Source organism: Vigna unguiculata, chromosome 8 (genome assembly GCF_004118075.2).
Source record: "Vigna unguiculata cultivar IT97K-499-35 chromosome 8, ASM411807v1, whole genome shotgun sequence".
In the NCBI taxonomy this organism is placed as follows: Eukaryota; Viridiplantae; Streptophyta; class Magnoliopsida; order Fabales; family Fabaceae; genus Vigna; species Vigna unguiculata.
The window spans coordinates 20,076,938-20,103,716 of record NC_040286.1 but is presented as its reverse complement, the minus strand read 5'-3'; the positions used below and the strand labels follow the sequence as shown (position 1 = coordinate 20,103,716).

The 26,779-nt window shown below is 35.3% G+C and overlaps 1 protein-coding gene and 1 long non-coding RNA gene across 3 annotated transcripts; one reads left to right on the top strand and one right to left on the bottom strand.

The window, feature by feature from the left end:
* Window positions 1–3,581: 3,581 nt before the first annotated feature.
* Window positions 3,582–14,376, bottom strand: LOC114194718. 2 transcript variants are annotated; one of them, XR_003606422.1, is made up of 3 exons: window positions 14,258–14,376; window positions 13,284–13,573; window positions 3,582–5,843 (listed from the first exon to the last, which is right to left on the bottom strand). It is a non-coding gene; the product is annotated as an uncharacterized LOC114194718 (long non-coding RNA). The 2 variants fall into 2 exon arrangements; XR_003606423.1 differs by lacking the exons at window positions 13,284–13,573; window positions 14,258–14,376 and adding an exon at window positions 6,516–9,174.
* On the top strand, window positions 10,674–13,277 carry LOC114194717 (protein FAR1-RELATED SEQUENCE 5-like). The gene is made up of 2 exons (XM_028085091.1): window positions 10,674–12,433; window positions 12,509–13,277. The coding sequence occupies exons 1-2, from the start codon at window positions 11,898–11,900 to the stop codon at window positions 12,777–12,779; spliced, it is 807 nt and encodes a 268-aa protein (XP_027940892.1). The 5' UTR covers window positions 10,674–11,897; the 3' UTR covers window positions 12,780–13,277.
* Window positions 14,377–26,779: the final 12,403 nt, after the last annotated feature.

The window sequence follows — 26,779 nt, the reverse complement described above, 5'->3', positions numbered from 1 at the left end:
AAAATGGTATAGCGAATAAAAGAAACATCTCAAATATCATAATTCACTTAATCATATGTACTTAATCTCTATAACTTTAAAATAATAACATATGAGTAAAATAAAAAATTGGCTACTAAATCTATGACAAGAATCAAAATCAAGCATGTAAACTAACTTCCTCTAGCTAAAACAAAACTTAAAAGGAAATTTCCTGCCAAAATGAAATCTACCTAACCTATACTATTAGGCAAACTTGAAACAGCAAGTAAAGTTGTTAATAAAACTAAAATTGCAATGAAAGCTAAAATAGAACCACAATGAAATTTTAAAGAGATGGTCTTAAAAAATTTGATAGCATTGTTGTTAGTCAAGCTACCCAACCTGTAGTACTAGCAAGATCAAAGTTAAAACCAAAACAAAAGAAAGTGAATTGCTAGTTTAGTTAGAAAATTGCAGAAAGTCAGTAAAAATTAAAAACAAAAGTCTTGTTAGTGAACATGTTAGTAAACCTAAAACAACAAACTAAATCTAAATATGAAATAAGAACATGATAAATGTCAATAGATCAAGATTAAAACTACAAAGTTTAACTATCTAATGAAACTTTGCACTTAGATATCTTAGAGACTTAAGATAGAAATATCAGCATACACACCAAAACAAGTAAAAGACAAAAGAGTAAGTGGCACTTTGAACCCCTTCACTCTTCCATACTACATGATAAAACTATTACAAATAGGCTGAGGAAGGGATTGCTTAATGCATTTTCTCATCAAAGCAAAATGAATTAAAAACAACATTTTCTCTTAAGTTTTTGCACCCCTTTTGTAACGTCCTAGCCGAAAATTACTTATTTAAAATTAAAATAACCAAGAATATTAGTAAACTGCATTTATTATTGAAGTACTTTCCCTTGCCGCGAAAAAAATTAAAACTTTAGTTTATACGCGCCAAAAGTTAAAAAAATTCATAAAGGCGTTCAACGCTTACAAATATAAAACTATTCATAGTAGCCGATTACAAAAATAATCCATGACAATAATCCCATGTAAAAAAATTCCCATGCTGGCCCCACTCTGGCCCTAAGTATCCACATGTCCACCTACATCAACATTTACATGATTATCGCCAAACACACATAGAAAGGGTGAGCTCAAAATAAAATATACATCACAAGGTACATTATAATAACAATTAAAAACCCTAACACTTCTGATACGCTCCAATCTCAGGCCTACACCCTTTGGTGATTACTTGATCGATCCTTGCTGCCACGAGTGTCTACTCGCCCCTCTAACTACAGGCCACCACCTAATAGTCCATATGCGGGAATAAATTTGTCATAGCCACAATCCACAACACCAAGTGGAGTTCCCCAATACGAACCGTAGTTCGTATTTGTCCCAAGACTACCAAACTCTTCAGATAACACCAAGGAGGGCAATCTTCCGGAACCCATCCGTACGAGCCACGATCTCGCACACTCCACTAGACTTCCAAAACCACCAAGCTACAACCTCGAGTGGCCACGTGTTACCCCAATACAAGTTGCACTCGTAACTAGGCCCCCAACAAAGCATCGCATCAAGACCTCCATCCAAAGCCATGTAGAATCCTCCTCGCAGTCCAACTCTGCACCTGAAACCGCTTGGCGCATCACTCGCGTTACTAGGCAGAAATTGGTTCCAGACCACCTAGCGAACACCTCATGCCGCCATGCGCCATGCGCTTTATAGAGCCTGTGCCAGATCTTTTTCGCTTGGTGGAACCAGCCCCATCGCCAAGCGCCACGTAATTCTAGTTGCCACTACCACTATTTTGGCCCATATTGCCTAGCGGCTCATCCCGCGTCGCCAAGCGCCATACCAGTAGCGCCAATGCTACTAGTTTTTGACATTTTTAGCGGGTTCTAAAGAACCTCAAGCACTCAACACACAAGCCATAACATCAAGTATGATTTCCAGTCACATTCACATGACTGAATCATAGTCCCACACAATCATATATATATATATATATATATATATATATATATATATATATATATATATATATATATATATATATATATATATATATATATATATATATATATATATATATATATATATATATATATATATATATATATATATATATATATCATGGATTCCTTACCACGCAATCCACAACCAACAAGCCATGCTTCACAATTTTCACATTTCAAAGTTAATACTTTTATCTATAGAAACTAGATATAACCATTGCACATATCATAATCTCCTTTACGTAAAAAAAATTAAAATTCAAGTAATCGCAACTAATAATTAATATATGAAATAGTCAATATACACGATTATATCACAACACTTTCCACATTTATATAATATACTACTCTGTTCAGTACATACACTCCATCCATTTATTTTTACATATTGTGCAGCTATTTAATATTTTCAAGTCCTTCAAAGACCCTCTCCTTGAACTTTTATATGCAATACACAGTACCATAACTCCACTGTTCCAAATGTCTCATAATAAAAAATTTAATGTTATCACAATTACTTCATATTTTAAAAAAACCATATATACTCCTTAACATTTCTAAAATCTTATTCCAGATACTTTAACTTTTATAACTGCATATTTTATTAATTCAATCAAACAAACTTTTATCCTAATAAAAATAAATAAAAATATTTATAAAGCATCTAACCACTGCTTAGAGAAATGATTCCCATTTATATATTTATATAAGAAGCAATGTATACCATATATATTAATTATAATATATTGTAAAGATATATAAAAGTTAATATCATCCTAAAATTACATTTCCTGTGCGCACCAATTCACGTATTCTACCAAACAATATAAACTTATGTTTTTGTTTTGGAACCACAAGTTAATACCAATAAAACATCATATAAAATATCTCTCATATAACACCAAAATAGGAAGAATCCTATTACTCCAAAACGGAAAAAAATTCCAAGACATTCATAAAATCAAGTCAAACTAAAAGTTGCACTCCTACGATTATTACCCGCAAGATAAAAAATATATCAACATATTTTATAACACGAAGAATCCTTTATATATATGATGCTGCATTGTTCCAAATATATAAGTAAATATAATATACTCTTTAGCTTTCGGTTAACATATTATATCAATAAAAAAATTACTTTGATACCTATGTCTAAACAAAACTTGGTGTACGAAAACTCTATGTTATTGTACATAATCTAGATTCGAACACTGACACCACACCACCCACAAACCCACTGCGTCACATACAATCAACTTTCTTTTTCGATTTCACACCAGTACTGTTTTAACCAAATTTAATTAAAACTATAATGCAGGTATGAAAAAAAAAAAACCCTTAGGTCCAAATGCACTTAAAAAATAATAATTCTAAATTTAAAACAAAAAAAACAATTACAAAACCACAATCAAACTTCTGTCCAGATTCGTGGAACCCATCTCCCGCTCTTGATCTCCTCAATTCGTTCCCAAGGCATCAAAAAATAATATTATGATTTTACTTTAACCAAGATTTGAACCCATAACCTCTCAACAACCAAGTACATGCACAACCATCAAGCCAAATCATGTTTCTTGATAACTCATACTTATTTATGATTTTATCTTACTACTCTAGTCTGAAGCATACAAGCAAAACAATAAAACACAATCAAGTACTTCCAACCACTTAAGCTAATACTTTTTCAAGTGACAAGTCCAAGCATTAAATGCTATAAAGATTCTCACTACCCACGTTTATTAAATAATTATTTATTTAATTATCTAAATTTCTCGGGTCTTACACTTTCCACCCCATTTCTTGCTCTCAGAGTCCAGCTCTATTTGTGTTTCACCGAAGATGTTTCTCCTAACAGCAGCTCCAAAGTTCCTTCAATATGAAAATTGACACCTAGTAATGCCTCAAATGTGAGTTTTCCAAGTAATCAAATAGGAACAAGGGAAGCCAAAATTATTCTTCCACAAGAGAGAATAGAATAACAGAAAAGCAAGAAAAGGCTCAAATTAGAAATAAGGACAACAACAAATGATAGAGTTAATGGATATACTCTATAGAAAAATCAAGAATGACAGCAAGAAAATAACGCAAAGCAACAAGGAGGCAATCAAAATGAACCAAATGAAATGGTCTAGTTTATGATTAAGAAAACCAAAATCAAACTAAGAGACGGAAAGAAGTTGAATTTTGAGCATATGCAATTGTAACTGAAATGTTAAGATGTTGTGAACTGCACTACACATTTTCTTTTCACTCTATAATGGTTCAAACAATGCTTTCAACTTCTCTTTTCAGATTTTCTCATCATGTCTTTTCACTTTTTTTTTTCATTTCTTTTCCAACTCTCAAAAGTCCTCTAAACAGCAACAACTCACAACAACTTTAAAATGCCACTTCAAATTCAACTAGCAAATGCATATGACGGATTTAAAATAATTTAACTAAAATATTTTTGAAAGAACACACAAGGTTAGATAAGGCTCTCGGCCGGTGAAAAAAAACTCAACAATATGCAGTAGAATGTGAGTAAACCAAAATCCACTCAGTATGAATCAGTTTCAAACAAGGTTCTGTTAACACAAAAACTACAAAGCAAAACAGAACTAGGTCATACTACTGCATTTAAGATATGCATCACAATTTTCAACCAGCTTTTCGGCCAAGCCTTAAAAAGATCACTTAATCAAAATGGACAACACACTGGAAGAAGATAGAAACACAGTACAACAACCAAATCTGTTAAACAAAGACTAAGCAAGATTCATTTTTAGGCATAAAATTCAGCCAAGGTATTCAACTTAGCAAGCTGAAATGCTTTCAAAAAATAGCTCGGTGATTTGAAACAGTTGCAATCGTGAAACTATTATCAAAATCGAACTGTTAAACCAGAGTTGTTTCTATCACAAGACCTCACACCAATACTGGAATGAAAACACGGTATTGGTTTTAATTCAAATCACATGGCCAAAGCACAAAAATCAACACTGTAAAAAAGTTTTTCAAAGACTGCAAATGACTCATCAAAGGCATACAAAACAAGTATAGGAATTTGTTTTCAAAATAGCATAACAAAGTCAGCACTGGAAAACTGAAATAAAAGTGTTGGCGCAACCTATGCATTCAACTAAACCAAATAATGTTTTCACATGAGTAATCTGAACATAGCCAGATATATCAATTCAATGAAACAAACATGGTTTGGTTAACACAACCAATGGTCAGAGAATTGATTTCCATATCAACAATGGTTCAAACAGCCACAAAGACTCAAATTTAGCTTCAAAAGATTTTAACACCAGTAGAAAAATACTAAAGAATGAAGTATTCAGAATACTTACTACGGTATATTAGCAAATATAGAACTCCAAAGACATTGAAACTACATAATCATATATGAAGAACACGGAATAACACACAAACTAAACATATTCAGAATACTCACAAATCCAGACAGAACACGAAACTACGTATACATCGGAAACAACATCTATTGATTGATGAACATATAAAACAGGGTTACATAAAAATTTAAGACAAAACACGAGATTATAAAAATTAAAGCTAAGTAAGAAAATCATAATCAAAGATGTTCCTGCACAGAACAAACAAGATAAGTTAGGCACAAGTGTCACCTTACCCGTGTATGTGCCACCTTACCCGTGTAGTCCGCTATACAATTCATGCATGTTACACACGCAAAAGAGACAGCTCCCCTAACCTGGAGTTTTTAGTCAAAAATTGAGAAGTTCGAACGCTCATCCTCAAGCCTTCTCCCAATTCTATAGGGCTACCCCATTCTGCTAGGTTCTCTCTACCTTTCCACATTCATTCCAAGCTAAATTTAGCAAAAATAAAGGTTAATTTTTGTCTACCAAGGTTTGAACTTGTGACCCTCCACTCATAATGTCAAAGCACAACCACTATGCCAATTCACATTTAATGATACATTCCAACCAATATAAGTTTACATTACCAATTCCATGCTCATACATAATATTAAAATTAATAATAAAACAATAACACGTAATCAAACCCAAGTCCTCTCACACAATCAAAGTACTCTCAACCACTTAAGCTAGTACTTTTCCACGTTACATCAAACAATAATTAATGTCATAAAGGCTCTTTCTACTCGCATTTATAAATTAATTAATTAATTTCATGGGTCTTACAACTGTTCTCTCATGCAACAGTCCAATAACACATCCCAAACAACACAATACAACATTTTAAAAGCTCAAAGCAATAAACAATCCATGAATCACGTAATATCATCAAAGAAATCATGAAAAAAATCAAAGCTTTAACGGAACCCTAACTTTCCTTACATGGAAAGGGCTAGTAAAGGACTTCGACACCACAATAGTGAGCACAACAACTCCAAGAACGGTTTAGGGAGCTGGAAAAACAACGGAGAGACCTTAAAATGAGCTCCCTACAGAACCCTAGTTGGGAAAACACGAAAATATCCTAAGGAAGGGATGGTACGAGATGAAGGATAACTTACGTTGAGCAAGAAAGAGCTTGAGCGAACTTGACAATGGTGAGGAATCAAACCCTAGCAGTGCTCAAGGAGACAAGAAGAGACTGTTTTTTTGAAAGTGGGGGAAAATGGAAACGTTAGAACATATTAGGGTCTAGTTTTTCTCTTTGGGCCCGCCTTTAGGCCCATTAGACTAAACGCGGCCCTTAAAATATTAGGGCAGGAAATTGGGCCTTAAGCTTATTTAAATGGGCCATAAAATCAAAGTTTATCCTTTTTATTTTTATGTAAAGCTATTTATTATGCTACTTAAAACTACACTAACTACTAATAACAACCTATTACTGTCATTAAAAAGAAAAGGCAGGAAAAAGCTTATCAGCTTTTGTCCCTTGTGTTGGTGTCGATCATATCTGGCCAGAATGCCGATATGTGCACAAAATTGCTCCTGGCCAAGCCCTCCGCTGCAACATCAACAGCTCTCCATCAAGTGAAGGTTGTTGCTTGGTGGATGAAAATGGAATAGGTACCTTTCAGGCCTAATAGCATCAAGAACTGTCAACTTCATCACTGGTAAGTTAGTAACTACCCTAGTAACATTAAAACCAGAGCAATCAGCAAGCTTAAAAACTGAAAAACCAACAACTCCTAATTCAGTGTCAGCAAAAACTACACCGGGACATCATTGACATCACACATTTTTGTTACCTTATCAACATTGAATCAAGCAAAAGTGTGAAAATTGGAACCTCCAACAGCCTCTCAACCACTTGATAAATAAAAACAAAAATAGATTTATTGGTTATAATAAAAACAAAATAACAAGCAATAAATCAATTTTATGAAATTTTTGAGTTTTACATTTTTTTTTTCATGTGTCCAAAAGGATAGGTCTATATATTTTTTCGTTTTCTCTTTTATTTCTACACTCCATTTCTATCTAAAACTTAGTTAATATAGTTGTTATCGATTTAATTTACTATAAACAATTTACTAAAAGTAGATGTTAAAAACCAAAAAGCTATTGAAACAAGTAGTTTTAATCGATAATAAAGAAAATGTTTGAAAATGAGGAAAAAATTTATAATTCTTCTATTACATTACCTCTCATCAAATTTATTAGATTTTACTTTTGTTTAACATAAAATGTAATCTGTGTATCTAATTGTGAATTTAATTTTAATCAGTAAAAAATTTAGTAAATCTTGCATATGTAAATGTTATCCCGTTCTCTTATATAAAGATCGAAATTTTAAACGAAGTTAGTTTAAAAAGAAAATTGACTGCCATTCTCTTTTACATCTATTCATTAATTCTTTTACAAAAGTAATATAGCATATTTATTGTAAGGCCAGTTTTCTAGCCTAATATTTTAAAGGCTGCCTTAAAAACTGTTGGGCCTAAAGGCTAACCCAAAGAATAAAATCTACTCCTAAGTCTGCCCTAACTCACACTTTCTACACATTTTCAGAGAACCTTGAGCTGCAGCCGTCAACCCCTCTGCTAGGATTTGTTTCCTCACCATTGTCAAGTTCGCTCGAGCTCTTTCCTACTCAACGTAAGTTACCCTTCGTCTCGTACCATCCCTCCCTAGTTATGTTTTCATATTTTCCCAGTTAGGGTTCTGTAGGGAACTCATCTTATGTTTTGTTCCACTATTTTTCCAGTTCCCTAAACTGTTTCGGAGCTGCTGTGCTCACTCTTATGGTGTCGAGGTCCCTTGCTAAACCCTTTCCAGGTAAGGGAAGTTAGAACCTTCCTGTTTGTTGGTGTGATTACGGTTGTTTTGCATTTGTTTCATGATTGGTTTAGTTGTATGTTGTTGTGGATGTATGAGTTGGTTAGCATTTTTGTTTGGGTATGAAATATGAATGTGGTAGGGAGAAACAGTGGCGAGGTTTGACACACTCGTCCAAGTGAGCCTGTCTCGCCTAGGCGACACTTGCAGGAACAGATCAGAGCTACACTTGAGCTCTCGCTCAGGCAGAAGCCCTTGTTTTGAGCGAGACATTATCTCGCTCAAGCGAGAGACGCTCGCCTACGCGAGGACACGTGAGAGCTTTGGGCTTGTTGCTCCTGTTTTAGCCCAGGCGAGGAACCTCACCTTTGGGCGAGGGGTTGTCGTGCTCAGGTGAGGAGGGCTCGCCTAAGCGAGCCATGCGAAAGCCTCCCCATGCCCCTATCACGATCTCGCCTAAGCAAGGGTCCACCGCCTAAGCGAGGGCACTCCTCTCGCCTAAGCGAGGACTCCTGACTTGAGCAAGATCTATTGCGAGTTGTGTTGTTTCCTTCACTTGGCTAAATGAAATGTTGGATTTATGATGTACCCTATATAATGTATGAGACCTGCGAAATGAAATGCATGAGATAAGTTGTGGTTATAAATTGGATTGATATGATTTCATGATCTCGGCATGTGAAACAAATGAGATGGTTGGTGTTAAAGTGGCAATGTATTGTCATGAGATGAAATTCCACAACTATGGTTTGAGAGTAATGAAAGGGTATGGAACCACTGGGAAAGAAATGAAAGAGGTGAATTATAAAGAGCTGGTATGTGATGTATATGTATATGGGTGATAAACCTTTCTGGATTGGTCTCGTATGCTTGGTCCGTGTCAGTGCGTCATTCCTTGGAAATCTCTAGGTGGGATTTCAGGGTCGTGCTTCAGTGGTCGGGACGTAATTCCATGACCCCTATTAGTGGGTGTCCATGGTGGTGCCCCATCTATATAACTTGGTAAGGATTCAAGGTAAGGATTGCATCCTGACACTCTAAGGAGTCAGTTAGTCTCACTTAGAGCGGACTGATTCTTGTGGTGAGAGTAGTAGGAGGCCTGAAACTCATTAAGGGCTAACCTTGTGTGTGAGGGAATTGATTCATTGTAACACTTGTAACACATAGCTCGGGGGTGAGTAGCTCGGGGGTGAGCAGAGGTATCCACCACAAGTGCGAGCATCCGCTGAATCCGACCAGGTTATATGTATCTGGATGAGTCGAGTCGAGTCTTAGTGTATTGATTGGAAGGTCATAACATGCTTGGATGATATATGTATATTGGACTGTGAAGGCATATCTGATTGCATGATAAAATCTTTTTGGCTCTAGCTTACCCTTTGCTTGTTTGATTGTCTTGTATGTGATTCTTCTCTTTTGCGATGATCATCAATTTATTGATGTGAGCAGAGGCGAGAGGTTCTCGCGGTCAACAGGGAAATGATGACTCCGCTGCGTAGCCCGCTTGGGCTGGATCCGGTTTTGTAGATTTTCTTTTAGGGCCACGGCCCATGTAGTATCTCTGCCCTTTAAATTCCCAAATTGATTACTATAGAATATTTGTACCTAGCTCAGTTTGACTCTGTTACTCGTTTTCGATATTTGTATGGAGTTACTTTTAATCTCCGTGACTGGGCTACGATATTATCCTAGTGTGACGCTTCATTTAATTACGTTATTAATTAAATGGGGTGTTACATTTTATATTAAATAAATTTATTTATAAATATGAATTAATTATCAATATTCACGTACTAGTAAATGGCATGTGATAAAAAAATACATTTATATTTATATTTTAGTTATTAAATTCAAAGACCATGTTTCAAATAATTGTATTCTTGTAATAATTATTTAATAGATTAAATATGTTTTTATCTTTAAACTATTTTTAAATATATGTTGTAAATTATACTTTATAATTTAATTTATTATTGTTTAAAATTTAATTTATTATTTAAAATTTAAATTATAAGTGATTTTTTTATTTTTTTATTTTAATATATATTTTATTATTTGTAGTTTTATTTTATTTCTTATTATTTATTTTAATATTAAAATTACATTTAATTACTATAATATCTTTAATATTTATTGGATTATATATAATTTTATATAGTTTAATTTATAAAAAGTCGAATTTCAATAATTAACAAATATTTTACACTATATTTAATAATTTTTATTATTGTTTTACATTTTAATATATCTTTTTATTACTTTTAGTTTTATATTTCGTAGGCCTTGTGCCTTGTGTGCCTGGCCCGATATGTCTTGACCCCGTTGGGACTAGGGCGCTTCTCCCTACACCTCCAAGGGTTCTTTAGTACTCCCAAAATTTACTATTATACCCTTAATTAATTTATAGGTGAAAGCGGGTGAAAACGGTGGAAGAGTGTGTTGGTGAGTGAGTGTAGTGGTGTGTGTGAGTTTGTGAGTGAGTGTATATTGTGTGCTTGAGTGAGGTGAATTTTTGAATGTGAATCATGCAATCAGTTTTGAATATCACCACCATGCAATCAGTTTTCAATGTGAGTTTTTGAATGTGAATTGACTGGAACAGTTTTGAAATTGATTAAACTTTGGCAAAATTTTTGTCTCACTTCGTGTTTGTCTGAGAACTTTGGATATATACGAGAACTTTACTTTGCATATGTAATGTGTGTTGTGTAATAGGTGAGACACTCGATTGAGGTGCCGTGTTGCATTCTTTTCTCTGATACGTGTTGCATTGTTTTTTAATTGCATTGTTTTTAAATATTCTTATCTGTTATTATGTAGTTGCCCTTGATGGGGTTGTTTGACGTATTAAAATATTTTATTTTTTTATTATAGCTCATTATGGAAGATCATCATTTTAGTTATTTGAGTTTCTTGGATTCTCAAGTGGATTCTCAACTAAATTGTAGTCTCATGTTAGACTTTTCTGATTTTGTTCATGATATCTGCAAACAAGATTATACATTTAATTTTACAACTGATGATATCTTTCCAACACGTGAAGATTTAATTAAGTGGGTTAGAGGGGTTGCTTATAATCTTGGATTTGTTGTTATTATTCTAAGATCAGATAAATATAATGGACAACCAGGAAGAAAGACCCATGTATTATTAGGTTGTGAAAGAGGTGGAAAATATAGAAATACAAATGTGATGCAGAACCGACTTTATCTAGGACAAGAAAATGTGATTGTCCCTTTAGATTGAGAGGGAGACCCATCTCTGAAGGGGAGGGATGGGTGTTGAACGTAAAATGTGGTTACCATAATCACGATGTCTCATCTACTCTAGTTGGTCACCCCTGTGCGGGTAGGTTGAAGTCTACTGAACAGTCATTGTTTGTTGATATGACTAAAAGTCAAGTAAAACCTGCAAATATACTTCTCACTCTCAAAGAAAAAGATGAGTGTAATGTTACAACTCTGAAGCAAGTGTATAATGCAAGATATAGGTACAAACGTTCAATAAGAGGTTCAAGGACTGAGTTACAACAATTAATGTTGATGTTGGAACGTGATCACTACATCCATTTTAGTAGATGTCTTGATGAATCTGATGTGGTTAGCGATCTGTTCTAGACCCATCCTGATGTTGTGAAGTTGTTAAATTCATTCAATATTGTGTTCTTAATGGATATTACTTACAAAACCAACAAATATCGGTTGCCATTGCTTGAGATTGTTGGTGTGACCTCAACAGGATTAATTTTCTCAGCCGCGTTTGCATTTTTATCTAGTGAAAAGCAAAATAATTTCATTTGGGCTCTTGAAAGGCTAAGAGGTCTATTTATGACGTCTGAGGGTAGTCCACAAGTCATTGTAACTGACAGGGATCTGGCTCTAATGAATGCTATTGGCATTGTGTTCCCTGAATGTTATCATCTTCTATGTCGTTTCCATATTCAAAATAATGTGCAGGCAAAGTGCAAAATGTTAGTGAATTCTGTTGATACATGGGATGTTGTACTGCAAGCCTGGGAGAATGTCATGGACTATAAAGATGAATTAAAGTTTAACGATTGTGTTAATCGTCTTGAGCTTGTTTGCCAGTCATGGCCTGTATTCTTTGAATATGTTAATGACTCGTGGATCATTCCTTACAAGAAATTCTTTGTGAAGGCATGGACGAACAAAGTTATGCATTTAGGGAATACAACATCAAACAGGTATGTTTGCATTTTGCTATTGATTAAATTTTTTTATTAATGGTTTATATGATTTCCTTGTATAAATTGTACTAAGGTTGAGTCTGCTCACTGGAGTCTGAAGAAAGTTCTTGGAAGTAGTATGGGAGACCTTTGTTCGTGTTGGGATGGAATTCACAACATTATTATCTTGCAACATAACGAAATTAAGGCGTCTTTTGAAAGAAGTATAAATTTGATCAGTGACTCTTACAAGGCATTGAGTTATAGAAGATTAGTGGGAAATATTTCTAGATGTGCCTTAGAACTCCTTGCTCTAGAGTTGGAAAGAGTAAAGAAGATATGCACGTGCAGCAAACTCCCATAGCTCGTTATCACAACAGCTATCATACAACTCTCTTAACCAGCTAAGTCTGACCTGTGCACCTCGACTTTGATTCAGCTCCTCACAAGCCATGGCCCGATCAACACCAAGAAGTGTCATCAAAATCTCAACTGAATCTTCATATTCAAGATTTTTAGTGGAGCAAAAATTTCCAGTGATGGGAAGATGGAGGAGCGACCAAACGTCATCTAAAGTGATAGTCATCTCCCCAATGGGTAGATGAAAAGTATTAGTCTCGGGATGCCATCTCTCCACGAAACCCAATACTAACCCAAGATCGGTATATTCATATAAAATATCGCAAAGAGGCGATAATCCAGAAGCTACCACAAATGGGAGAACAGAAGGGTGAGGACGTCCTAATTTCTTCACTTTTTTAATATGGGAGACTATTTTCACAACTCGATCCTAACATAAAAGAAACAAAAAAGAACAAAAATACATAACAACAATAAAATTAAACATTTATAAAAACTTCTTACTTACCTGACCATCCCATATCATGCGGGCAACATGATCCTAGTACCGAGTCAATAAAGATGTATCAGATGGACCACCTGGAAATCCTGCACCATCGTTATCAATCCCCTACTCCTCGTCCTGAGGAACATCAAAAACCTCATGCTCAACAACATCATCCTGAACAACATTAGCCTCGTGCTGACCCCTTCTACGAGCTGAAGCTGTGGGTCTCTTCCGTGCAGCACCCTGTGTGAAACTCTCGAGTGCATCATGTGAATCACGTCTAGATAAATTTCCTCGTGTCGTAGCCATATCTATAATTCAAAGTTTGAAACATTACAATCCAATATAAATTTCCTTGTGTCCTAGCCATTTCGTTTTTGTTTTTTATCTAATTTAAAGTTTAATTATCATTTAGTTTAATTTATTTTTATAATTAAATTTATTTTTCAAAAATTTATTTAAAAATATTCTAATTAACGTTTTGTCGAATAATAACATACTTAGGTTTACACTCCAACCGTTGAACGAACGACATTGCATCAATTGTCAACGTAAAATATACTCTTTTTACTTGGTATTTGCGGTTCATGCCAAGTTGTACTTCGAAAAGGGTAATGTGCCAAGACTTAGGTTAAATACATAAGAAAAAAACACTGCATATATGAGGATAGTTTTATATTATAAATTGACAAGTCTTAGCATTGAATGTGCGTATTAAAAATGTTATAATATGCTAAGCCTAATTTTGTTCAAACAATGGTATTCAAATATATCTATGTAATATCTTTTATTGAGTTCAAATTTGATTTATATATATTATTAGTGTTGATATTTGTCAAATCCTATATAATTATTACAAAATAAGAAAATACTCATAAAACATATAAAAAATCTTTATAATATAAATGCTAATTAAATATATTTATAATAAAAAATAAGTGCAAATGTCTATAAAGTCAGTGGAGATTTGGGGAGAAACCTCATTGGTTACTTACGGAGGGAAGATGGTGGCGTCGACGTCAACTACGCTTCAGCTAGTAAGGGTTCTGGATATGCGGTGTCATTGTCGTTTAAGACAGAGAAAGAATAGCGGTGATTGGGTTGAAGGGAACGATGAAGGAGGACAAGAAAAAAAAATATATAAAATAAAAAGAAATAACAATAGAAATTTACAAAAAGAAATTCCGTTTCTGAAAGTGTAGAAACGGATTATGTAATTCGTTTCATATAAAAAATACACTAAATACAAAACGGCTTTCAGAATCCGTTTAGAAAAAAACATGAAACAGATTCTGTAATCCGTTTCACATAAACAATACACGAAACGGCATCTGTAATCCGTTTCGGAAAAACATGAAACGGCTTCTGTATTCCATTTCACATAAAATGCCAGAAACGACTTTTGTAATCCGTTTCTGAAAAAGATGAAACGGCTTTGGTATTCCGTTTCATAACACAATATATATACATGGATATAGGTTCATAAATCACTGTAAACACGAAAAAAACATTACAAATTTGAGAAAACTTAACTGGAAGAAGACGTGTGTGGATTAACTGCAGGAAGGATGGCTCTCAGTGTCGTCACGAACTCAGGTTGGTGCTTGCTGATGCTGCTGCTCGATGATCTTCTCCACAAATGAAGAAATGAAGGCAAAGAAGGAGGGAGAGGAAGCGGATAAAAGAGAACCTCTTTTAAATGTGTTTTTTAGGTCAAAGAATCAAAGAATCTTTTGGGGTGCAGAGATTCGCTGGTTGTGCAGGGGTGCAGGGGGTGCAGTGCAGGTAAGAATTTTTGTACCGTTTTCTCTCTTTCTTGATTTAACTTTTAACTTGGGCAAAATTGGAAATAAAAAAACTTTTGGGGTACAGGAGAAATGCTTTGGGATGCAGGGAGAAGCCCCCTTGGGACTATGCCTCAGCCCCTTGGTCACCCTAGTCACACTACTATAAAAGATGTGATTATTTATCAAGGTTAAAATTATAAGATTGAGCCGTTAAAAATGGTTTGAAAAAATTTTTTCTTTACAGTTCACCGTCATAATTACACATATCAAAAATAGTTTGTGATAAAAATATTCTAACTACTAATATTATTGTAAAAAAACAATAATGATTAAAAAATTACAACAAAATGTAGTCTAATTTGATTATATTTTATCATATTTTGACAATTAAAAATTACTACAAAATATATCATATTTTGACGGTTAAAAATTACCATAAAATATATTATCACAAAATATATCATATTTTTTACGGTTAAAAATCACCACAAAATATATCATATTTTAACAATTAAAAATTGTCAAAAAATATTTGAAATATTTTTTAAATTTTTTAAAATTCCAAAATATATTTTTTAATTATTATTATACTAACTCTATAACTCTAACCACCAGCATGAAATCAAGTTCTATTAGTTCTCTATTTTGCCCCTAATAATAATTATAATAATAGTCTAGAAAATGCTAAAATACTAAAAAATTATTATTATTATTATAATAATAGTCTAGAAGATGCTAAAATATTGAAAAAGGTGAAAATTATATCAGTTTCCTATTTGCAAAAACCAAACAAGCATTAAAGTCATATAATATGCACTCAAATCTAAAAAGACATTCTCCAAGGTTATCAATCCTAGTTTAACTACTTAGGTCAAAGAAGAATAGTGGATTAACATAAATAAGCAATATCTATAAAGGGGATATCAATGTTGATATTCAGATAAAAAAGACTTAAACACCAATATCACAACCAGAGCAGTGAAAGAATACACATTCTCATGATTGCTCGACATTTTACTATTTTCAAATGAACACCTGAACTTTTAGATCTTAATCGGCCACAGTTATTTATATTATTTGTTGTCTTTGCAGATGTCTCTATGAAAAACATACCATTCTATGAAAAACATACCATTATTCTCAGCATATTCAGTGTCATCCTTCATGAAAATTTGGAAGAACTTAGCATCTCTTGATGTTCAGGAACAACATAGTCTTTGTTTTTGTCTTAAAAGTGCTCAGATTGATAGTAAACCTGAAAATAAATGGATAAATAACAATTTTAGCAGAAAACCTAGATTGATAGTAAACCTGAAAAGAAGTGGCTAAACCTAATTTTTGTAACTGTAAAAATAGTATCAATAGTACCTGAGACAAATAGCCTTTGAATGTGGAGCCAATAACTAAACCTAATTAATTTTTTGTAACTGTAAAAATAATCAGTAGTTCAATCACAAAAGGGTGAAAGAGGTTCTCTAGAATTAGAGTGAAAAGGGTGAGTAGCACAGAGGTATGTTAAAAATGTGTCAAGTTTTGTTTTACAATTTACCATCACCTTCAGTTAAACTATGGACATAATAGGAGCAACTCACATAATAGGCACATGCAGATAAACTATAGACATAATAGGAGAAACCCACATAATAGGCATGCCAGTAGTATAGCTCCCTCTTTAAGCTGGCATCAATTCTTTTTAGGAGATGTTATACAACTTTCTGTATGTTTTAACAGAATGTCCTTTATGCACTATTTTGATGAGTTGAATAAATTATTTATAGACTCTTAATCGTTACCAGAAGAATCAATTTATGTACTTTACACTTACGTATAAATAACCTTTTGTATTCTTTTGTATTCTTGCAGTGGCTTTAATGCCAAGATTTCAATGATAAACAGAGCCCTCCTAAACGATGAGATCACATCTTGAGGAGAACCTGTAAGCTTCCACAACTCTGGAAGCAGTTCCACAACATTTGTCACTGTCTCTTGCAGTTTACATTCCGAAACTAAATTTTCAGGCCAACTTTCTGGTAAAGTTGATTCAACAGTGTCTAAAATTGTCTTGCATGACCGAGCAACATCTGCAAATAAGAAAAACCATAGACTTTAAACTAACTGATATTGATATATTTATTGTTGAAAGGATTCGAATGTTCCGAAACCAGAGACAGTGCAAGATCATTAGGTTAGTATGCATGGATATGGTTAAATGAGAACTAAAAGGATGAAAGAAACACCTTGAAACCTTCCTAGAGCCTACAACGATTTGGCCTTGAGAAAGATAGCTTCAAGAATTAAAGTAACAACATGCATTGACATAGGAGGCTGAGCATCACTTTGAGAACTGCGTTTATTAGGCTCAAATCTTCTAGATATAGAAACTTTAATCTTGGGAACAACGGTAGCAATATCTATTCCTTCAAACACATGAAGTGCAACTTCCTCATTGCCTTTCTGATACTCAAGTCTTCCAAGCAAAGTCTAGCTTCCTATTGTGAAACAAGTCACTTAGTCTCAAAACATCTTATAAGACTCTAACATAATCTCTTTACCACACCCTCGCTCTAATATTAGTTGATACAAACTTTCTTTCAGACATGAGTAATTATCATCTGATATTCCACACCGAAAAAGCTTCCTCAATACGATGTATAAAATTTTAATCAAAAGTTCTTCGGCTTATGTATTGCAACCTATAAATGACCTTTTTCTCAATAAATGCAGAATACCATTTACGTATCACTTAAAATATCATATGCATCACAACTCTGTTCAGAAAAGCCATTTATTATTTCTGTGTTTATGTACTTTGCACTTGGACTTATTCCAAGCTTCCCTTTTCCAAAGACTTATCATTTATAATTATGCTTCTAGCTTCCAGAAGTTAATGAAAATTGAGATTTTGGCATATCAGTTTCTTCCACATTTAATTACAACAAGTAATGCCCCACAAAACTGGAATTGAGAATTTTGAAAATTAGAGTTTATTGAAAAATACTCGTCTGAAAGTTAGTGCGAAAATCCATAGCTAAGAAATGCTGCCAAGGGGTGAAGGAAGAAAAAAACAAAAAATCAGAGCCATAAATCACTCACATTTAAGATATCAAATTGTAATTGATTTATATATATGCATAAAATAAACTTGTATACTGAGTTGACAAGGTAAATTTCAAAGGTAAGACTACAGCTTACTAGGAAATAATTACACAGACAAAGTAAATTCCTGCATTACCGCACCAACTTCCCTGACAAGTTGAGTCATAGGAATTGGTTCCTACAAATTTTGATCATATTATCAAATATAGCGCACAATTCATAGATGATCCAGCATAGAATACCAAAAGCAAACAGAGAGAGACAGAAAAGCATATGTATAATAATCATCAAGACCATAAGTATATGCAAAACAAGAACTCGATACTAAGAAAGGAAAATGTGTTGGTATAGAATTTATATACCATACTTTATATAATCGGTGATATTGCTCAGCCTGTTTCTTGCTTTTTCGAACCAAAACTCAAAGATCAGGACCATGGCACTCCAGGTAGCTTTTCCTTGTAAACTAAAAGTAGAGAATATGAAATCAGTGTCTTTGAAAGTGAGAAGAGTAAGAGTCAATATAAGCCATCCCTAGAAAATACACGGAACCATATTAGGAACTAGATTGCTGAGAAAAAGTAGAGATAAGTAGATGGAAGAAGGGTGAAATAGAGATTAGAGACTCTGGGATTTGTTTACTTAGCTAATTATCCTATTTGGTCAAAGTTTACATTTTCTTCCAAAATTCTATCAATAAAGAAGACTAATTCACTGCCAACAGGAATTCACACCCCTAGCCAACTAGAAGTTCAGATATTGAAATGTGGTCTAAATAGTTAACAATAGTATTGAACCCCTTAGGTTTTCTGTTTTAGGGTTAGTTACTAATAACTGATCCAAATCAGTTATTAGGGTTGTTTTCTGTTTCCCCTAAACCTATTTAAAGATAGGTTTTCATTTTCTCCATTGTATCAGAAATTTTACAGAAGAATAAAAGTTTAGTTTTTCTTACTTACGTTGCTATGCTTTCTCTTCCTTGTTTCTCTACCATCTCTGCATCCCACCTTCTCTTCTCTTCTCTGCTCCTTGCTCACGTCCCATGGAGATAATGGGAAACCCTGTCCAGCGAGTTCAATATGGTATCAGAGCAGGTTTTTAACCTGCTCTGCCTCTGTTGCACTCTGATCCACACTAGGCTCGAGGTTTCTTGGCATCTTTCTTGAAGATGGACAATAAAGACGTGGTCAAGACTGAGAGCACCAACCATGGAACGCACAACACTGATCTTGATCAAGCTCTCATACCCACCAGCCCTTATTACCTACACCTTGGAGAAAATTCAGGTTTGGCATTAGTTTCCACTAATTTGAATGATTCTAATTACCTCTCATGGAGCAGGAATATGCAGCGTGCTCTGCTGATCAAAAATAAGTTGAAGTTTGTCAATGGGAGCATCAAGACTCCCCTTCCTAATGATCCCATATACGAAATATGGAAAAGATGTAATGTAATGATTTTGTCATGGATTATGAGGATTCTTTCTCCTGATATTGTTGAGAGTGTCCTATACATTGATTCTACTAAGGAACTCTGGAAAGAACTAAAAGAAAGGTTTTCTTAAGGGGGCTATTTTCAAATTTCTGATCTTTTCCAGGAGATTCACTCCATCAAGCAAGGAGAAAGGACCATAACCCAGTATTTTACAGAATTAAAGGAATTAAAGAAATTGTGGGAGGAGCTGGACTTCTTGCGTCCCTTACCAACTTGCACATGTGGAAATCCTTGTGAGTATGATCTTACTAAGGTTTTCTTGAAACAAAGAGATGTTGAACACTCTATTTGTTTTTTAAAGGGCCTAAATGATTGTTACAATAATGTCAAGACTCAAGTCTTGTTAATGGATCCCTTGCCTGGTATAAACAAAGTATTTTCTTTAATAATACAACAAGAAAGGAAATATAACAGTTCTGGATCTTTAAGTGTTGAAAATAAGGTTCTTCTTAATACTGTTGAGAAAACCAACTACAAAGTTGAAGAACAGGGTTCTTGGAAAGGTCAAGGCAGAGGAAACAACTTTCGTGGTCAAGGAAGGGGAAGAGGAAGAAACCCCAATCAAGGGAAACAATGCACATACTGCCATAAGATGAACCACACTGCTGAAGAATGTTATTCAAAGCATGGTTATCCCCCATGGTATAAACAGAGAGGAGATCAAGAAAGAAGTTACTACAATGATAAAAGTAGCAACACACAATAGACATGCAACCTAACAGTTAATGGTGATGCACAAGACTCCATTAATCAGACTTCCACCAAAGAAGTTGACACAAGTACTTCCTTGAGTACTAAACAAATACAGAAACTGCTAAGGCTTTTGGAAGACAAAGGTGAATCCAATCATGTTGTCAGCCATATTCAAAGGTCTAGCAATAATATCTCCACTCACAAGGATTGGCAAGGTAAACTCTGGATCTTTGATACAGGAGCTACTGATCATGTAACACATGATCTAAATAAGTTTTCAACATTTTATAAAATTAAACCTGTAACTGTAAGACTTCCTAAAAACTCTACAGTCATTGCTAAATATGCTGGAACAAAATATTTTACTTATGATTTCATAATCTACAATGTTCTCTACATTCCAAATTTTTCCTTTAATTTGATTTTTGTACAGTCCCTTATCAAGGACCTAAACTGCAGACTAATATTTTCTAATGAGCATTGTCAGATTCAACACAATACTTCATACAAGACGATTGGGCGTGCTAGCTTGCTAAAGGGTTTATACTACCTTGATAACTGCCCCTCCATCTCTGAGGATTATCTGCCTCTGAATATAGCTTTCAATTGTTCTAAAAACAGTGTAAATGTTTGGCACCACAGATTAGGACATCCATGTGACAGTGTTATGAAACAAATATGTAAAGTTTTTCCTTATGTGAATGATTCTTGTAAGGATAGTTGTGAAATCTGCCATTATTCTAAACAGCATAAACTTCCTTTCCAACATAGCACTACATCCTCTTTAAATTGCTTTGACATGATACATACTAATATATGGGGTCCTATTTTTGTCCCTTCTATACATGGTCATATATATTTTCTTACTGTGGTTGATGATTGCTATTGTTGAGATGTAATATTTTATTTATCATGTATGGGATCCTTTCTTTAGGGTTAGGGTTAGGACTGGGCCTTGACTCTTTGTATTCTGCTTACTATCTTCTTATATAAACAGTAGTAAAACAGTAACAGTGTAGTTTTTTTTCACTGTTTCATTTATCTGAAATCTCTTCAAGATGGTATCAAGAGCCAGAACATGAGTCTGGTTCATCTTCACTGTTTGTCACAGTGACTATCATCGTCCGCCGTCTTCCGCCACTGTCCGCCGCCGTCCGCCGCGCCGTCCGCCGTCGTCGCCGTCGCCGCCGGCGTGTTTACTCCGGCGAAGTCAGGGTTAGGTGCGCCTCGAGGAGCGCAACCCATCCCCGCAAGTCACGTCCCCAGAAACCTCCGCACGCGTCGCCACGCTCCGCTTCTCTCCGGCGACCTTCAAGCGCGTGTACACCACGCGCCGCCTTCCCGGCGCCGGAATCGCGCCGCGCCACCGTCGTTCGTCTCGCCGGAGCCTCCTGGTCTTATATCTGCTCTTGGTTCTCTGTTTTGGTGACCATATCTTGAACCTAAGGTTTCTTCTCAAAAGTTAAGTTTTTTTAATGGCTTCTACGGGTGGAATGTCTCCCTCTCTATCAGCTACTCCTATTATTACCTCTACGAAACTGAACTGGAAAAATTACTCCTCTTGGTCAGCTTCGGTGGAGTTGTGGTTTCTTGGTCAAGGTTATCATGATCATCTTGAAAAAGAGGTCTCTAATATTTCAGAGGAAGAGAAACCTAAGTGGCAGAAATTGGATTTTCAGTTGTGTGCTGTTTTATGGCAATCAGTTGAGCAAGGGGTCTTAGACATTTTGAGACCTTACAAGACATGCTTCTCTTTTTGGAAAAGGGCACAAGATATTTTTGCTAACGACATTCAACGCCTCTTTGATGCAACTCAAAGAGTAGCCTCACTAAAACAAATCAATCATGATATGGTTTCTCATATCGGAAAGGCTAGGGCTGCAGTAGAAGAATTGAAGAGTTTTTTTGTGGCTGATTCATTAGAAGATATCAACAAAAAACTTGATAAGTTTTACATGGTCTTAATTCTGAGGAGCCTACACTCGACTTTTGATCATGTGCGTGATCAAGTTTTAGCCGGTGATCAAATCCCTTCGATGGGCAACTTAGTTACTAGACTTCTTCGTGTACCTACATTGGTCAAAGATGAAAGTTCAACTGATGTTTTTGAAACATCAGCAATGGTAGCACCACGAGGAAGAGGAGGAGGTCGGAGCAACCGTGGAGGACGTGGTGGTCGAAGTGGGCATCCTCAATGCTCATATTGTAATAGAATGGGCCATACCCAAGACAAGTGTTATTCCTTACATGGTTTTCCCGATAAAGCTGCTCATGTGTCCAAGTCTGATCATTCAGAATCTAGAATTTCTGATGAAGAGTACCAAGAATTCTTGAGGTACAAATCTGAGAAATCCAACAATCCTGACCCATCCTCTTCAATGTCAACTGCATGCATCTCTCAATCTGTGGAAGGTCTTAGTCCATGGATTCTTGACTCAGGTGCCTCAGATCATGTCTCTGGTAACATTTCCTCATTTTCCTCCATTTCCTCTCCCAAAAGTCCTCATTTTATTACTGTTGCAAGTGGATCCAAAGTGGCATCTCAAGGAATTGGCAAAGTTTCTTTATCACCTTCACTAAATTTAAACTTTGTTTTGTACATTCCTCATTGTCCTTATAATTTAATCTCTTTGAGTCAATTGACTCGTTCCTTAAATTGTTTTGTAACCTTTACTGCTAATTCCTTTGCTATACAGGAACATGGTACGGGTCGTCTGATTGGAGAAGGACATGAGTCACGGGGACTTTATTTCCTAAAACCAAGCTCCTCAGTATCTTGTTTTGCAACTTCATCCCCAAAACTTTTGCATGATCGTTTAGGTCACCCAAATTTGTCTAAGTTGAAGATGATGGTTCCGAGTCTCAAACACATTCAAGCCTTAGATTGTGAATCGTGTCAGTTAGGAAAGCATGTTAGATCTTCCTTCCCTAAAAAGTCTGAGACACGATGTAATTTTGCTTTTTCTACTGTTCATTCTGATGTTTGGGGACCAAGTCGTGTCACTTCTTTTGGTTTTAACTATTTTGTAACGTTCATTGATGAATTCTCTCGATGTACTTGGGTTTATCTAATGAAAGAAAGATCGGAACTTTTATCCATATTTGTGTCCTTCTTTAATGAAATTAAGAACCAATTTGGGAAGACAATTAAAATTCTCAGAAGTGATAATGCTAAGGAATATTTTTCTGCTGCGTTTTCCTCATTTTTATCTTCCCAAGGAATTTTACATCAGTCAACATGTCCTCATACTCCACAACAAAATGGCATAGTCGAAAGAAAGAATAGACACCTTATCGAAACTGCACGCTCTCTCATGTTGAATACCAATGTTCCTATTCATCATTGGGGAGATGCAGTCCTCACTGCTTGTTTTCTAATCAATAGGATGCCTTCTTCTTCTATTGAAAATAAAATTCCTCACTCGATAATTTTTCCAAATGATCCTTTGTATCGTGTTTCTCCACGTGTGTTTGGATGTACTTGTTTTGTTCATAATGTCTCTCCAGGTCTTGATAAACTTTCTGCAAAGGCTATTAAGTGTGTCTTTTTGGGATATTCTCGCCTTCAGAAAGGGTATAAATGTTATTCTCCCTCAACCAAAAGGTATTATATGTCTGCTGATGTTACATTCTTTGAGGACACACCTTTTTTCTTGTCCTCCATGGAGGAGAGTTCATCTATTCAACAAGTCCTTCCTTTACCATCCTGTGATCCCTTGGTTCTTCCTGAAACTCAACCTCAAAATGCCAATGACATTGTTCAACCACCTCTTCTCACATATCAGCGTCGCACTCCAGTGACTCCTTCCTTGCCTGAAGACCCCTGTGACTCAAATCCTTCTCCACCAGATTCTCGAATCATGGATCCTTCATCCTCTTCATCTTCTCTTGACTCCGATCACACTTGGCCTATTGCCCTTCGGAAAGGTACTCGCTCTACTCGTAATCCACATCCTATTTATAACTTTTTGAGTTATCATCGTTTGTCTCCTCCATATTTCTCTTTTGTTTCCTCCTTGTCTACCATTAAGGTTCCTAAGAATGTTGATGAGGCACTTGGTCATCCTGGATGGAGACAAGCCATGATTGATGAAATGCAAGCACTTGAACACAGTGGGACTTGGGAACTTGTCTCTCTTCCTCCTGGTAAGAAGTCTGTGGGCTGTAGATGGGTCTATGCTATTAAGGTTGGTCCGACTGGCGCTGTAGACCGACTCAAAGCCCGTCTCGTCGCTAAGGGGTATACTCAGGTTTACGGTCTTGACTATTGTGATACTTTTTCTCCTGTGGCTAAAATAAGTTCTGTTCATCTTTTCCTTGCTATGGCTGCCATTCGCCAATGGCCTCTGTATCAGTTGGACATTAAAAATGCCTTTCTTCATGGTGATCTGGAAGAGGAGATATACATGGAGCAACCTCCTGGGTTTGTTGCTCAGGGGGAGTCTGGGTTAGTTTGTAAGTTGCATCGTTCTCTCTATGGCTTGAAGCAATCTCCTCGAGCTTGGTTTGGTAAATTTAGTCGTGTTGTGCAGAATTTTGGATTGAAACGTTGTGAAGCGGATCATTCAGTATTTTATGGTTATACTTCTCCTGATAAATGTGTTTATCTTATGGTTTATGTTGATGATATTGTTATCACAGGAAATGATATCACTAGAATTGCTCAATTGAAGAACCATTTGTTTAGCCACTTTCAGACCAAAGATTTGGGTCGTCTTAAATATTTTCTTGGTATTGAAGTGGCGCAATCAAAAGAAGGTGTCATCATTGCACAGAGAAAATATGCTCTTGATATTTTGGAAGAAACAGGTCTGACAAATTGCAAGCCCATTGATAGCCCTATGGACTCAAATCAAAAATTAACAAGAGATCAAGGTGAACTTTTCTCAGATCCAGAGAGATATAGAAGGTTGGTTGGAAAACTCATCTACCTTACTATAACAAGACCTGATCTTTCTTATCCAGTGGGAGTTGTTAGTCAATTTATGCAAAATCCCCACATTGATCATTGGAATGCTGTGATTCGCATTCTCAGATATGTAAAAGGTAACCCAGGACAAGGATTGTTGTATGAGAACAAGGGAAGTACTCAAGTTGAAGCGTATTGTGATGCAGATTGGGCTGGTTGTCCAATTGATAGAAGATCTACCACAGGGTATTGTGTATTCCTTGGAGGGAATCTTGTATCTTGGAAAAGTAAGAAACAAAGTGTTGTTGCTCGATCTAGTGCAGAGGTGGAATATCGATCTATGGCTCTAGCTACATGTGAACTAGTATGGATTAAACAACTCCTTCAAGAGTTGAAATTTTGTGAAAATGAGCAGATGAAGTTATATTGTGACAACCAAGCAGCCCTTCACATTGCCTCCAATCCGGTGTTTCATGAGAGAACAAAGCATATAGAAATTGATTGTCATTTTGTTAGAGAGAAATTACTATCCAAGGATCTTGTTACAGAGTTTGTCGGCTCTAATGAACAACTTGCAGACATTCTGACTAAATCTTTAAGAGGGCCTAGAATTCAATTTATATGTTCCAAGCTTGGAGCATATGATCTATATGCTCCAGCTTGAGGGGGAGTGTTGAGATGTAATATTTTATTTATCATGTATGGGATCCTTTCTTTAGGGTTAGGGTTAGGACTGGGCCTTGACTCTTTGTATTCTGCTTACTATCTTCTTATATAAACAGTAGTAAAACAGTAACAATGTAGTTTTTTTTCACTGTTTCATTTATCTGAAATCTCTTCAAGAGCTATAGACATACTTGGATCTTTCATATGCACTCTAAGAGTGAAACCAGAAAACCTTTACTAAATTTTGTCATTAATGTTAAAAATCAGTTTAAAAAGAATATTAAGATCATAAGATCTGACAATGGTCCTGAGTTTGAATACACTGATCTATATAACAGTTATGGCATTGAGCATCAAAAAATTTATGTTGGAACTCTAGAACATAATTCAGTTGTGGAAAGAAAGCATCAACACATTCTTAACGTTGCTAGAAGTCTTTTATTTTAGTCTAAACTGCCTAAATGCTATTGGTACTATGTTGTTAATCATGTTGTGCACTTAATAAATAAGATGTCTTCTGTTGTTCTAAAGAATAAATCCCCTTATGAAATTCTTAATAAAAAACCTCCTACTTATCTTAGCTTAAAGGCTTTTGGTTGTTTATGCTTTGCTTCCACCACTGATGTCAACAGAAACAAGCTTGATCCTAGGGCCAGAAAATGCGTTTTTATTGGTTTTAAGCCTGGAATGAAGGGCTATGTTCTTTTGGATATTAAGAGTAGAGAAATCTTTATTAGTAGAAATGTCATGTTTTATGAAAATATTTTTCCCTGTAATGTTTCTAACAGCAGTGAACATGATCAAAATGTTGAGTTCTTAGAACCAAACAGTTTACATAATGATGTTCCCAACAACTATGTCTCTCATAAGGA

Excerpts from the sequence above, each read along its gene's own strand:
- LOC114194717 (XM_028085091.1), top strand. The coding sequence starts at position 11,898 with ATGGATATTACTTACAAAACCAACAAATATCGGTTGCCATTGCTTGAG. Across the intron at positions 12,434-12,508 it reads GGGAATACAACATCAAACAG|GGTTGAGTCTGCTCACTGGA; the intron begins GTATGTTTGCAT and ends AAATTGTACTAA.